General features: G+C 42.5%; 1 protein-coding gene across 9 annotated transcripts in view; it reads left to right on the forward strand.

Moving 5' to 3' along the window:
• The window catches only part of MATN2 (matrilin 2), an 87,106-nt gene that overhangs the window by 13,963 nt on the left and 58,706 nt on the right, over positions 1-14,437 (forward strand). For all 9 annotated transcript variants that reach the window (XM_019550961.1, XM_019550970.1, XM_019550978.1 and 6 more), the window contains exon 2: positions 12,603-13,172. In XM_019550961.1, the coding sequence (XP_019406506.1) occupies positions 12,603-13,172 (570 nt within the window). The remainder of the gene's footprint in view (positions 1-12,602; positions 13,173-14,437) is intronic.

The following is a 14,437-nucleotide window of genomic DNA, read 5'->3' on the forward strand; positions in this document are numbered from 1 at the left end:
ACTCCTTTTATAGGGGTGGGCTACCTGTGTCCCCTATGGGAAGGACATACCCAGGCAAGGACCAGTCCTGCTCAGATGCATACATGCAGATCCAGGTGTCCTCATTGTCTCATGGGATACAATGGTTAGGCTGCTGGTTTATGCAGGGTCTTTGTCTTCCAAACGTTGGGTTACTATAGGTTCTTTATCTTTCAAATGCTAGGTTTTGTCTCTGTTCCTGGGTGAGGTCTGTGGTTTCTGTGTGAGTCAATGCAAGGCAATGGTTGGGTCATTGAGTTGATGGTCCAGTTGTTACTGGTCATTCAATAGAGGCCTGCTACCATTATGCCTCAAGCACCATCATTCATTCCCATTCATTCAGGAACCAATCTACAGAGGAGGGGTAGGTATGAGTCACAGTTGCAACTATATGGTAGGGTATGCCTGGGCAGGGGACGCAAGATGGAAGCATGATATTACAAAATGGAAACTTGACATTACTTGACATTACTTTGGTTAATTTTACAGACACAGGCCTAAACCATACAATATTAATATGAAAAAATAAAAAACAATGAAAAATTATAGGAATACAATATAAAACAGTAAAAATCAATACAGAGATAACAGAATACTATTTACAACATACAAGGGGGCTTATTACAATAATAGCAGATAAGAACTTAGCTTACCTATGACTACTTATAATTACTTATAAGGGATAGAGGGGGCAGAGAGAAAGTCAGAAATGGTTAGGGAAGGGGAGGGAATATATTTTTAAGTTTTAAAAAATGGAAAAACCTGGGGGGTTTGCTACAGAACCAGTTTCCCAAGAGGCTCCAGCCTAGTCCAAAAAACCTTCCTCTGACTAACTGTTCTTGCCCAGGAAGCAGGGAAGTGGGCAAAGAAGTTAAGTGGGCCTCCCTTCCCCTTCTTCCATTCCCACAGAAGCAGAGAAGAGTTTTGTGGGAAAAAAAAGGGAAGATGGAGTAGCAATAATATTTTTACTAATAGAAAGGGATAAGTAGTAGGCACTCATAGTGGCACAGTTTCTTTCTCCTCTCCTGTGAAACATCAATTACACTGCTGTTGCATCTCTTCCCTGCAATTCAAGACCTGATTTTTGTAAGTAGCTGGGTCGGCCAGACTTCAGTCCTGCACAGGTATTCTTCTTCCAAGAGTTATTGCATCATAGTATTTATTAAGCTTAAAGAAACAACATAGTGGGTGCACCTACATGTGCACTGCAATCTATCTACTGCTCATTCAGATTTATAAAACAAAATCTAACCGTCTGAGCATCTTGATTGTGCATACAGTCATTCACTCAGAGCTATCTCCACACCTGAGTTAATATTTTTAGCTAGAGTCTGCATGCCCGTGAAATAGTTGCTCTTGGTAATGTAGTTTCTAACAGACAGCAGAACTACATTAGAAAGGATAGCTTAATTAATGGTCTTGGCTGAGGTAGATGATCTAGTGTGTGGCTTGAACATTGAGGGTAACCTGGGCAACAGCAACCATGAAATTATCAGGTTCACTGTCCACCACAAGGTCGACAAATCAACCAGCAAGACTGAAGTCCTGGACTTCAAAAATGATGACTTCAACAGGCTCAGAGCATTAGTAGAGGAGGTGATGTGAGATCAGGAAGATGAGGTAAATTGGATGCACGAAGAGTGGTCATTGCTCAAGGATACAATCCTCAAAGCACAAAAGAAAACCGTCCCTGCAAAGAGGAAAGGCAGCAGAAGGGCTGGCAAGCCCTCCTGGCTACATAGGGGCATTGCAGTCCTCTTAAAAAAAGAAATAAAGAGATGTACACCCAGTGTACACCTGGGATGGTCCTCAAGGAGGATTATACAACAGTGGCCAGCACTTGTAGGGAAACGATCATGAAAGCCAAAGCGGTGACAGAGTTTAGGTTAGCTATGGGAGCCAAGGACAGTAAGAAGTCCTTCTTTAGGTATTTCAGCAGCAAAAGGAAAACAAATGGAAGTGTGGGACCCCTGCTTAACACCTCAGGATAGCTGGTAACTGACATTCAACTGAACTCCTAAATGCCCACTTTGCTTTGGTATTTCACCAGACCAAGGGGAAAGACAAGTGAGATAGGGGTCATTACGGGAATGGCAACCTCCCCGCTGTTGATGCTGAGCAGGTGCAACACCCAACTACAAAAGCTAGACCTTTATAAGTCAGCTGGACTGGATGGACTTCATCCAAGAGTGCTGAAGAAGCTGGCTGAGGATCATTGTGGAACCCCTGGCAAAGCTCTTTCAGAATTCTTGGCACACAAGGGAAATCCCTAAGGTTTGGAAGAAGGCCAGCATTGTGCCCATGTTCAAGAAGGGGAAGAGGGAGGACCTGGGCAACTATAGGCCAATCAGCCTAACATCTATCCCAGAGAAAATCCTGGAAAAGCTCATTAAAGAATCTGTGTGTGATACACTCGTGGAAGGTAAGATTCTGAATGACAGCCAGCATAGCTTTGTCATGGGTACATCTTGTCGTACCAATCTCATCTCCTTCTGCCACCTGGACATGGGAGACGAGGTAGACATTATACACCTAGACTTCCAAAAGGCTTTTGATTTAGTATCTCACAATATCCTTGTGGGAAGACTGGAACATTGTGGGCTCAGCTGCTCAGTGGTTCAGTGTGTGGGAAACTGGCTACAGGGTAGGACCCAGAAAGTTCTCATGAACTTATCTGTGTCATCCTGGCGCGAAGTGGCCAGTGGTGTCCCTCAGGGTCCATGCTGGGTCCGGTGCTTTTCAACATATTTATTAATAATTTGGATGGTGGAGTGAAAAGCTTGCTGACACCAAGTTATGTGGGAGCGTGGTCATGCCAGAAAATAGGTTGCAGATACAGGTGGACCTGGACAGGCTGGAGAGCTGGGCAGACTGGAACCAGATGAAATTTAACACTTCCAAGTGTCAGGTGCTCCATCTGGGGACAAACAACCCTCAACATGCATACAGGCTCGGTGGTGACAGCTCGGTGGTGTACTGTGTCCAGTTCTGGCCACTGCAGAATAAGGACATGATAAAGCTTGAGAAGGTCCAGAAAAGAGCCACCCAGAAGGTGCCAAAGGACTGGAAAAGAGCTAATGTTGTCCCCATTTTCAAAAAAGGGAGGAAAGAGGACCCAGGAAACTATAGGCCCATTAGTCTTACCTCCGTCCTGGGAAAGCTCTTTGAGAAAATTATCCAGGAGCACATCTGCAGGGGAGATTATGCTTAGGGGCAATCAACATGGGTTCATTAAAGGCAGGTCCTGTCAGACCAACCTGATGGCCTTCTATGACCAGGTCACAAAAGCCCTGGATGCAGGTGTTGTAGTGGACGTAGTCTTTTGGACTTCAGGAAGGCCTTCAACACTCTCACATCCCATCCTCATTAAAAAATTAGTCAACTGTGGTGTCAATGCCTACACAGTCAGATGGGTTGCAAATTGGTTGGAGGGCTGCACTCAGAGAGTGGTGGTGGACAGGTCATTTTCAACCTGAAGGGATGTGGCCAGTGGGGTTCCCCAGGGCTCAGTCCTCGGGCCTGCACTGTTCAACATCTTCATCAGCGACTTGGACAAGGGGGTGAAAAGCACCTTGCTCAAATTCATGGATGACACTAAGATGTGGGGAGAAGTGGGCACACTAGAAGAGTGGGACAGGCTACAACTAGGTCTGGACAGGTTACAGAGGTGGGCGGATGAGAATAGGATGGGTTTCAATACGGACAAGTGCAAGGTGTTGCACCTGGGGAGGAAGAACCAGCAGCATACCTACAGGCTGGGGAACTCCCTTCTAGTCAGCACAGAGGCAGAAAAGGATCTTGGAGTCATTATAGACTCCAAGATGAATGTGGGCTGCCAATGTGAAGATGCAGTCAGAAAGGCTAACCACATCTTGTCATGCATCCATAGATGCATCACGAGCAGGTCCAAGGAGGTGATCCTCCCCCTCTGTGCGGCACTGGTCAGGCTGCAGTTGGAGTACTGCATCCAGTTCTGGGCAACGCACTTCAGGAGGGATGTGGACAACATGGAGAGGGTCCAGAGGAGGACCACTCGCATGATCAGGGGGCAGCAGGGCAGGCCCTACAAGGAGAAGCTACTGGACCTGAATGTGTTCAGCCTCCACAAGAGAAGGCTGAGAGGGGATCTGGCCATCTATAAACTGGCCAAGGGGGACCAGCAGGCAATGAAAGAGTCCCTGTTCCCCCAAGCACTACCGGGAGTAACAAGGAATAATGGCCATAAGTTGACTGAGTAGATTCAGGCTAGACATCAGGAGGCGCTACTTCACAGTCAGGGCAGCTAGGAGCTGGAACAACCTTCCAAGGTAAGTGGTGCTCACTCCTACTCTAGGGGTCTCCCGTCTGCACTGGATACTGTCCCCTAAATAGCATTGTTTGTCTCAGTTAAAAATTATACATAATAGAAGAGTTAAGCTTTATTTTTTTTGTTTGATTTAGCTCAGCTTACATCATAATTAATAATGAATGTACTTTCACAGAGCATTCATTAACCCACCAAAATAATACTTTTCAGCAATTTAATTTTAAATTTGTAAAAAAAATACTCATTTTGAATCACTGCAAACCACAAAATACTCATTTCAAAGCACTGCAAACCACAAATAACATACGTCATCTTTTCAAGTTTGTTTTTATATTATTATAGTTTACTAAGTAAAAGAATATGGAAATATACAGTATTATGGTGTCATTTGTACATTTGGGATTAATTCTCTCAGCAAAAAAGGGAAGAGTTTAAGATACTATAGTCTAATAATAGACCAAGGTTCTCTACACAGAATTCTGAGTCTGACCCCAAAATGGAGAATTTGTTCCCTCCAATTTTAGATCAAACTGGAACCAAAGCACTGCAGTCCAAATCTTCAAACACAAATTCAAAATTTCCTCTGAAATTCAAAGGGATTCAGGCATATGTTTCTAGTTTTGACCTATCTTTACTGGTGACAAAGTTTTCAGAGTTTCTAGAGAAGCAGCCTAAGTATATGGCTGCTTCTTCTTGCCCTTCACTGCCATAACATACCCCGCATAACACCTTTGTGTTATTGCATTAAAATTATGTTACAGTGCTTCAGTTTTTCTTAGTTAAAATAATTAGATACAGTGTTAAGATAATGAGATGAAAAATGGTTAATGTGCCAGCACGTCTGTATCCCATTAGAACTGGAATTTTGTTTCTGTTCACTTTGGCTTATGTTCAACATCCTCTGATTTTGAAAGAATAAGCAATGCTAGCATATTCCTATGCTTCTGAATAAAGCTGTACCATAGATTCCACACGAATAAATCCATGCAATTATTTGATGGTCAGCAAACAGCATTTTTATTCCATACCACAAATGTTCTTGGTTGATTGTGAAAGGGGCTGAAGTAGTGGATGGAAACAGGATCTGTTCCCACCCTTCTCATTAGCAGAAACATCAGGATAATATTTATCAGGAATTCACAAGAAAAGTCAAGTAAGGGCTTGTCTATACCCAAAATTGTCAGTTTAACTTTAATATGGCCTCCTTATATATATCACAATATAGTCTAATTATGTGATCACATGCTATTTTTTTTCTGCAGATCCCTGCTTCATTAAGTGCACAGGATGGGAAACCATGCTGTCAGGGTTAGTCAGAGCAATGTAGTGAAGGAGGCCACTGTTTGGGAGTATGCAAAATGTAGATGAGAACTAGCATAAGCGGACACACCAAGCTAGCTTTAGGGTACTGAGAGACATGAAAGTCATGCTGACAAATGTCACAGTTTGTCATGTGATCAAAATGTTTTAGAGCCATGCAGTGACACAAGTGCGTAGCTTCAAAGTGCTTTAAAAATGCCTGATTGGGTAACAATCTGAACTCTTATTGTACAAGTGTTCAGATGAAGGCACTCCAAAGTGGAATGCCTTCATTAATGTCTTGTCAGCACAGCCAGGAGCAGAGCTCAACTGATGCAGCCCAGCTCTGTTCCGTGAGTTGTATTCAGAATGAGGGAGGAAAGGAAGGGGAATGAATTCAGTCTGAGGGTTCCCCAGCCAGGCTGGAGGGTGAAGGCTCCAGTCCACACCACAGTCCAGCATGGCTGGGGAAACTCCAGACTGAACTCAGTCCCTGCCTTCCCCCACTTCAGCGTTGCCAAGACTTAAATATTAAATTATCATATTGGAAGCTCAAATTATTGTATTTTCTGAAAAACTATTGTACATTGAAAAAATGTATGCAAATACATCATTTTCATTTTTAAGTAACATCATGTTGCCTTACTATCATCACACCCTGCACCACTCTACATGACACTGCCCACTATGAAGTTTTATTTATAGATTCACAGATTGTTAGGGGTTGGAAGAGACCCTGCAGATCATCGGGTCCAGTCCCACCGCTCTAGGCAGAAAGACAGCTGGGGCCCAGGAACCCCAGCAAGATGACAGTCCAGTCTCCTTTTGAAAACCTCCAGGTAGGTGACTGCACCACCTTTTGGAAGGAGTTTATTCCACAGTCTGGTCACCCTGACTCTGAAGGAGTATTTCCTGAAGCAGCCTTCCAGGAGTTAGTATCCTTTGGTCCTGGTCTTCCCTGGGGATGCCCTAGTAAACAGTTGTTCACCAAGTTCTTGATGTACTCCCCTGATATAGTGGTAAGCTGCCAACAAGTCCCCTCTCAACCTTCTCTTCTTTAGGATAAAGAGACCATGGTCCCTCAGCCTTTCCTCGTATGGCTTGCTTTGCAAGTCTCTGATCATATGGGTGGCTCTTTTCTGGACCCCCTCAAATTTTTCCATGTCCTTATTGAAGTGCGGCTCCTAGAACTGGATGCAGTACTCCAACTGTGGTCTCACCAGTGCTGAATATAGCAAGTGTATCACTTCCTTAGTTTTACACAAAATGCATCAGTTGATGCATGCTAGCATGTTGTTTGCCCTGCTGGCCACCATATCGCACTGACAGCTCATATTCATGTGATGGTCAATCATTACCTCTATGTCCCTTTCAGCTGTGGTGCAAGTCAAGCTGTTACCACCAAGCCTGTATGTATGTTGATGGTTGTTTGCCCCCAGATGGAGCACATTACACTTGGAAGTGTTAAACTTCCTCTGGTTCTGGTCTGCCCAACTCTCCATCCTGTCCAGGTCTGCCTGTATCTGCAACCTATCTTCTGACATTACCACACTGCCCCATAATTTGGTGTCATCCACAAACTTGGCCGGTCATCTTTTCACTCGTCTATCCAAATCATTGATAAAGATATTGAAAAGCACCGATCCAAGCACAGACCCCTGAGGGACACCACTGGGCACTTTGCGCCAGGATGACACAGAGCCATTCATGAGAACCCTCTGGGTTTCCCACCCACTGAACCATTGAACAGCTGAGCCCACAATCTTCCAGTTTTCCCACAAGGATATCATGGGATACTAGATCAAAAGCCTTATGGAAGTCTAGGTATATAACATCTACCACGTCTCACAAGTCCAGGTGGCAAGAGACCTGGTCGTAGAAGGAGATGAGATTGGTAAGATAAGACGTACTCGCGACAAAGCCATGCTGGCTGTTGTTCAGAATCAGCCAGCTCCTTCAGCACGCTCAGATGAAGTCCATCCAGTCATGCTGAATTATAAATGTCTAGCTTTTCTAATTGGTATTGCACCCACTCAACATCTACAATGGGGAGGCTGTCAGTCCTGGCATGTCCCCTGTGAGCCTTATCTCGCTTGACTTTCCCCTTGGTCTGGTGAAATACCGAAGCAAAGTGAGCATTCAGGAGTTCAGTTTTGTCCTGAATGTAGGTTACCAGGTGTCCCAAGGTGTTAAGCAGGGATCCCACACTTCCATTTGTTTTCCTTCTACTGCTGAAATACCTAAAGAAGGACTTCTTACTGTCCTTGGCTCCCATAGCTAACCTAAACTCTGTCACCGCTTTGGCTTTCATGATCGTTTCCCTACAAGTGCTGGCCACTGTTGTATAATCCTCCTTGAGGACCATCCCAGATGTACACTGGGTGTACATCTCTTTATTTCTTTTTTTAAGAGGACTGCAATGCCCCTATGTAGCCAGGAGGGCTTGCCAGCCCTTCTGCTGCCTTTCCTCTTTGCAGGGACGGTTTTCTTTTGTGCTTTGAGGATTGTATCCTTGAGCAATGACTGCTCTTCATGCACCCCATTTACCTCGTCTTCCTGATCTCATATCACCTCCTCTACTAATGCTCTGAGCCTGTTGAAGTCATCATTTTTGAAGTCCAGGACTTCAATCCTGCTGGTTGTTTTGTCAACCTTGTGGTGGGGAGTGAATCTGATAATTTCATGGTTGCTGTCACCCAGGTTACCCTCAATGTTCACACTAGATCATCTCCCTTGACCAAGACCAAGTCTAGGAGAGCGTTACCTCTGGTTGGCCCTTGCACTTCCTGGGCCAGGAAGAGCTCCTTGATCACAGTCAGGGAACTGTGTGAATGATCTGACTTAGCCAAGTGTTCCTCCCAATCTATGTCCGGGTAATTGAAGTCACCCATGACAACCAGTTCCCTTGCATGCACGGCCTTTGTCAGTTCTTGAGAGAACTCCAGATCCAGCTCCTCCCCTTGGTTTGGTGGCCTGTAGTAAATGCCTGCAGTTAGGTTTCTCTCACGTTGCCCTTCCCCCCGTAGCTTGACCCAGAGGGCTTCAAGCTGCTTATCTTTTGAGCCCATGCCAACCTCCAGAGAGGTGTACTGCTCTCTCACATACAGAGCTACCCCTCCACCTTTTCTCCCTACTCTGTCTATTCTGTGCAGGGTGTAGCCCTCTACGGCTACACTCCAGTCATGCGAGGAGTCCCTCCATGATCCCTACCAGATCATATTGCCCAATAGAGAGCAGGAGGGCCAGCTCTTCCTAATTGTTCCCCATGCTCCTGGCATTGGTGTACTGGCAGCTGAGGCCCCCAGCTGACAGCCTCAATTTCCTGAGACGCTGTGGGAGGACTGTGTGCCAGTCCCTGGACATGCTCCACTTGGAGTTTCCCCATCCCCAGCAAAGTCAGTTCAAAGCCCTGTCTAGTAGATCAGCCATCCTGGCTGAGGACAGGGCCTTACCTCTCCATGTGACGTGAATTCCATCTCATCCTAGGAGTCCTCTCTCTCTGAAGTGCATTTAATTCTTTCTTTAAGTTTAACTCTTTCTCTGACTGGTTAAATTGAATTTATTACTATGATTATTCTTTTCTCTTTGTTTTGTGGTTCAGGTCTGTGTATTGTAAATCTTCTAAACTTTATTTTGCAGCTTTGTGTATTAAGTACATGCCTAGAATTTACAAACAAGGCAAGCACAAAACCCCTTTGACTTTCTATTGATTTAAGATTGTATATAGCATTTAAAATAAAGCTGTTAGTATTATTACACAATGAGATTTAGTTATGTGACCATTATGCATTTACTTTATATTGCTCACTGTCAGTCTCCAGTTAAATGGCAAATATTACTCACTCTCACTTCAGTCCCTGTCAAATTCCAATTCAATGCGAGTGAAAACTGGGTCATCAAAGTGTAAGCATTTCTTTATTTTAGCAGTATGCCTGTAGGTATCCTTGCTGTCCATTGAACAGAGTGAAAACTGTCTGTCTGGCTTGCACGCTTAATTACAGGCAAAGGTCACATAACATATCCCATAGTATATTACGGGATATCTATGATAGCAATGCTTTAACACTGTGATGTGATCACATAATCAAGTAAACTAGCTCAGCTCTGATTGTTGGTGGAGTGACTTACATGTTTGTTTTTTTCCTCAAATTTAATTACACAAAAAATATCATACATTTTGAACACTTAGTATTATCTATCATACAAGGGTTGAAATTATTGTATAAGTCACTGAAATTATATAATAATTATTGTACACCTGACAACACTTGCCCCCGCTTCCTTCCTTAGAGAGCATGGGAACTTGAAGAGAGGCTGGGGCTAGGGGGCAGAGGCTGCGGATAGCAGCCTCTCTCCCCCGATCACTCCAAAGGGGAACTGGATCACGCAGCAAACATCTGTTGGATCAAGAGCTTTGACCTAACTCATGATGCTTTCTGTGAAGCAGCATGAGTTAGACCAGGGAGCTGCATGTCTGTCAGCACCCTTAATCTTTCCAGCATGGGTACTAGTGGTTACAACCAGGAGACAAAGGCAAGCAGCCAGAGTGTATATCCAATGGGCTTGTCAGCCAGTTGCTAACATATGCTTAAACAGATGCCACCCTATCTTTGCTTCTGTTGTTACTCATAATAGCCAGTGTAATTATCTGTGCAGTAATCATGCCTTCATTTTGCTGTATAGACATGCACAATACCCCTGCCTCATTTGTTACAGAAGATAATTGTGGTGTGCAGTATGTAGTGAACAAAAAAAGTGATTTCAGGAAGAAAACGGATGGTTTTCTGGTTAAAAAACCTCAGCGCCATCTTGAGAGACTGGATTTTCTCAATTTTTCTCCTCTGCCATGGAGTTCCTGTGTGATGCCAATTTTTTCTTGGTTGGTCTTGTGTTGTGTATTGCTTATTTTCTGGGTACTAGGCTTGCAAGGCCTGGGATTTGATTTTTCAGAAGTGCAAAGTGTTCACAGATGCAGTTGATGTCACTGAGCGCTGTGCTTTGAACATGAAAAGTGCTACAGAACATCAACTTCTCTGAAAAATCAGGCTCTTTCCATCACCAATTAGACACCCCAAATTAGAAGACACTTGACCTTAGTGTATGTGCCTTAGTTCTCCATCTGTAAATAGGAATAATAATACCAGATCACTTCACAGGGGCATTGTATAAAGATTCACTAATGTTTTGTAATGAATGCCAAAGAATGCCCTTCACAGCAGGGTTACAATAGTGTGTAGTAAAATAGGGTCACAGTTTGATCACTGTTCATTGATCAAAAAGAAAAAAAAACAGTATCATAGCTTGTACCACAAATGTGTCATAGACTGTCCTATAATGCATACATACAAGGTTGCCTATGTAACCTTAATCCTGGTATTTCTTATTTTTGAATGCTTAACTTTATAACCTAAACAGTCATTTAATCTATTTTTGTATGTAATACTGTACCTAGAACAGTCAAAGATGCATCCGCTGAAATATGCATGAAATCATATCTTTAGTTAGTTTTTGTGTGCCCCAAACTTTTTTAACCAACTATCACTAGCAACAAAATTTAGTGCTAGCTTAAATACTTAAACTGTGTAAAAGGTGTTAAAGCAATGGCAGTTTTTAATGTAGATTTGTACTGCAGTTGCATTACAGGTGTGTAACACAGTTTGTTTTAACGCTACAGATTTTGTACGCTGTTAAAAAATTATAATGAATGTTGCCAGGGCTGGACTGGGCTATGTGTTTGGTAGCCTTATGCCTGAGATTGCCTGGATCCACGTTCTGCTTATCCACAAAGCACAGATAAAAGTCCTTTAATTCCTCAGTAGAGAGACTTAGTTGGAATCAGACAGAATGCAACCCAGGGTAGGACCTTATAGGCTAACTAATTCAGAGAGACACAAGATTTCATAGACAACGGTGTTTTAGAACCTGAGAGGAGAAGGAAAATTACCATCCAGGTCTTTAATCTTCTCTCCTGCATTTGGAAACTGGGAGAGGAAGAAAACAGCATACTGCCTTCTCCTCTATGCAGTGAGGCACTACAAGAAAGTTCTAGGATAAAGAAGTTTCTTTCACTGCATCTTGGGTGGAGAGGGAGAAAAGAAACTTCAGTTAAGAATTGGGATCTACTGTTTGGAGCTTTTGTAGACAAAAAAGGAACCACAGTAGGGTGGCCATCATAGAGGACATTCCGGTTTTCTGCTACTCTGTCCTCTATTGATATGAAATCCGATGCCTTTACGTGCTCTATTTTTCTTGAGCCCACTGGATATATATTTTTCTCTTCAAGAGAAAAATAGAGGACATAAAGGTGTTGGATTTCGTGTCAATAGAGAACAGAGGACAACCGGACTGTCCTCTATGATGGCCAACCCTAAACCATAGTGAAGAGTTACAGTTTGTCTCCTTCTAATGCCAGCTTCCTCTTTCTCTCCTTATACTACTGAGAAGTACAGAAAAATAATGGAAGTAAGAAAAAATTCAAATATTAGTCATCCTTAAGGAGTAGGAAGCTAGGATGTGGGAAAGTAGAAGATGAGGGAAAAAAAGAGTGACTTTGGATGGGGGAGGAACTAAACAATTCAAAAAATTTGGGAAAGCGGTGAAGAAAATATAGTGAAGAAGGAAGAAAAGGATGAGATGAGGATGAAAGGGAAGAGAAGGAAAGGCATGGAAGAAGACAGAGGTATTAGCTAGGATACAGAAGAGAAGGAAAGATTAATGGAGTGAGGCAAGGAAGTGACCAGAATTTTACTACAAGATGTCTCTGTACTGAAAATTGTACTTGATAGATCACCTTTTGCACTAATGAGTGCAGCAGCTAAATTGTAGAAAATTAGTATTAGTTTTAGTACTGTTTTTTTTTTGCCTGCCCCATATAGAGGGTAGCATTCTGTTTTGCCAGCACAGTAGCATCTTTGGATCTGTCCTGGTCTCTCTGCATTTTGGATTCTTGTCAAATAGTCTGTTTTCTTTTCCCTTCCAGAAAATACTTGCAATAACAAACACCTGGACCTCGTCTTCATCATTGACAGTTCTCGCAGTGTACGCCCTTACGACTTTGAGAAAGTGAAGGAGTTCCTTTTAACCATCCTTCAGTTCCTGGACATCAGTCCTGATGTCACCAGAGTAGGCCTTATTCAGTATGGCAGTACAGTCAAACACGAGTTTTCACTGAAAACATTCGGGAGGAGACAGGATGTGGAGAGAGCAGTGAAAAGAATGATGTATCTGGCCACTGGCACGATGACTGGACTGGCCATTCAGTATGCAATGAACATTGCATTTTCAGAATCAGAAGGAGCTCGTCCTCTGAGCCAGAATGTGCCCAGAATAATCATGATAGTGACAGATGGACGACCACAGGATCCAGTGGGAGAGGTTGCAGCTAAAGCCCGCAACTCAGGCATCCTGATTTTTGCCATTGGAGTGGGAAGAGTGGATATGAACACACTGAAGTCCATTGGAAGTGAACCTCATGAAGAACATGTGTTTTTGGTGGCTAATTTCAGTCAGATTGAAACACTGACCTCTGTGTTCCAGAATAAGCTTTGTGGTAAGGAAACTATTTATGGATTTGAAAGCATAGGAGGTAGAGAAAAATACAAACCACAGAAACATCAAAGGAGATTACTTAGCTTTTATGGTAAAAAATAAAAGCTAAGCAGAGGACTAACTAAATCAGTAAAATATGTGAATCTAATTCATTTAAAGTGTATATATCAGTAAAGGAGTTTAGCCAAAGGACATTCAGAATAGCATACATAGATATATAGCATATGTAGGAAAGGAGCCAATCCTGTTTTTGAACCCCATAAAAATAATTTAATTCCTAGTGATAATATGCAATGGTAGAAATAATCAATACTTTTATCATGTATAGCTTAATATTACTTTAACACAGCCTCCAATTCTTTGCTAATTTAAATGTCAGATCATCTTTTAATTAATTTAATGTTTGTTCATTAGTAATGAAATGTTAAACTTACAAACTTTAGAGTCTCCTGGCTATCAGTAAAATATGGAGTTTATGGCCCTGTATATACTTTTCTCCCAAGGTCCTTAGGCATTGGCTGGGTTCAAGGAAAAAGGCATAGAGATGAAGTAATACTTTTGTTTCATCTGAAGTCCTTTTCAGATTTAAAAGATCATGAAAGGCCATTATTTGAGTGTTCTTCATTCATGCAATAAAGCGGAAAAGTAGTTTTTGCTGGTGTGTGCCGCTCCTCATTAGACAAAGTATTCCCTATCAGGTGATCATTTACTTAGATAATCTTTGAAAAATCCTGTTGTGCTTAAGAGATTCAACTTCTTCCACTGCTTATGATCGGTGGGTTTTTCCCTTTTACTTTTTATTGATGCCTGGAAACAGCTCTTAATAGAAATCAGCTTGTTCAAAATTATATGAAACTTAGGTCCAAGTGGAAATACACCTACACTACATGAATCAGCATCCTCACAACTGACATTCTAAATGGCTTTCTCAGTGCATGCCAAGGAATAAAGGAAGGGATGGGAAGGGATTTTAAAATGCCCTCCTTTCTGTATCCTACAAGAGTAGGGTTGAGGCACATTATTATGATGTTGAAGGGAAGTTTGTATTGCTGCTGCAGTTTCATGATCCACAGTGTAGCAAGGCTCCAGTGGGAGCTGTGACATTGCAACCTACCAGCAGTGGAATTCATTAGATAATAAGATTTTGACAATATTTTTCTTTCAATATTACCAGCCAGAAGAGTAAGTTATATTTTAAAATGTAGTAATTTATTTAATAAAAATGCAGTAAATAATACATTTTAATAGAATGAACAGAAAGCAGTA

This window comes from Crocodylus porosus, unplaced genomic scaffold, assembly GCF_001723895.1.
Source record: "Crocodylus porosus isolate Cpor-Errol unplaced genomic scaffold, CroPor_comp1, whole genome shotgun sequence".
Taxonomy (NCBI): domain Eukaryota; kingdom Metazoa; phylum Chordata; order Crocodylia; family Crocodylidae; genus Crocodylus; species Crocodylus porosus.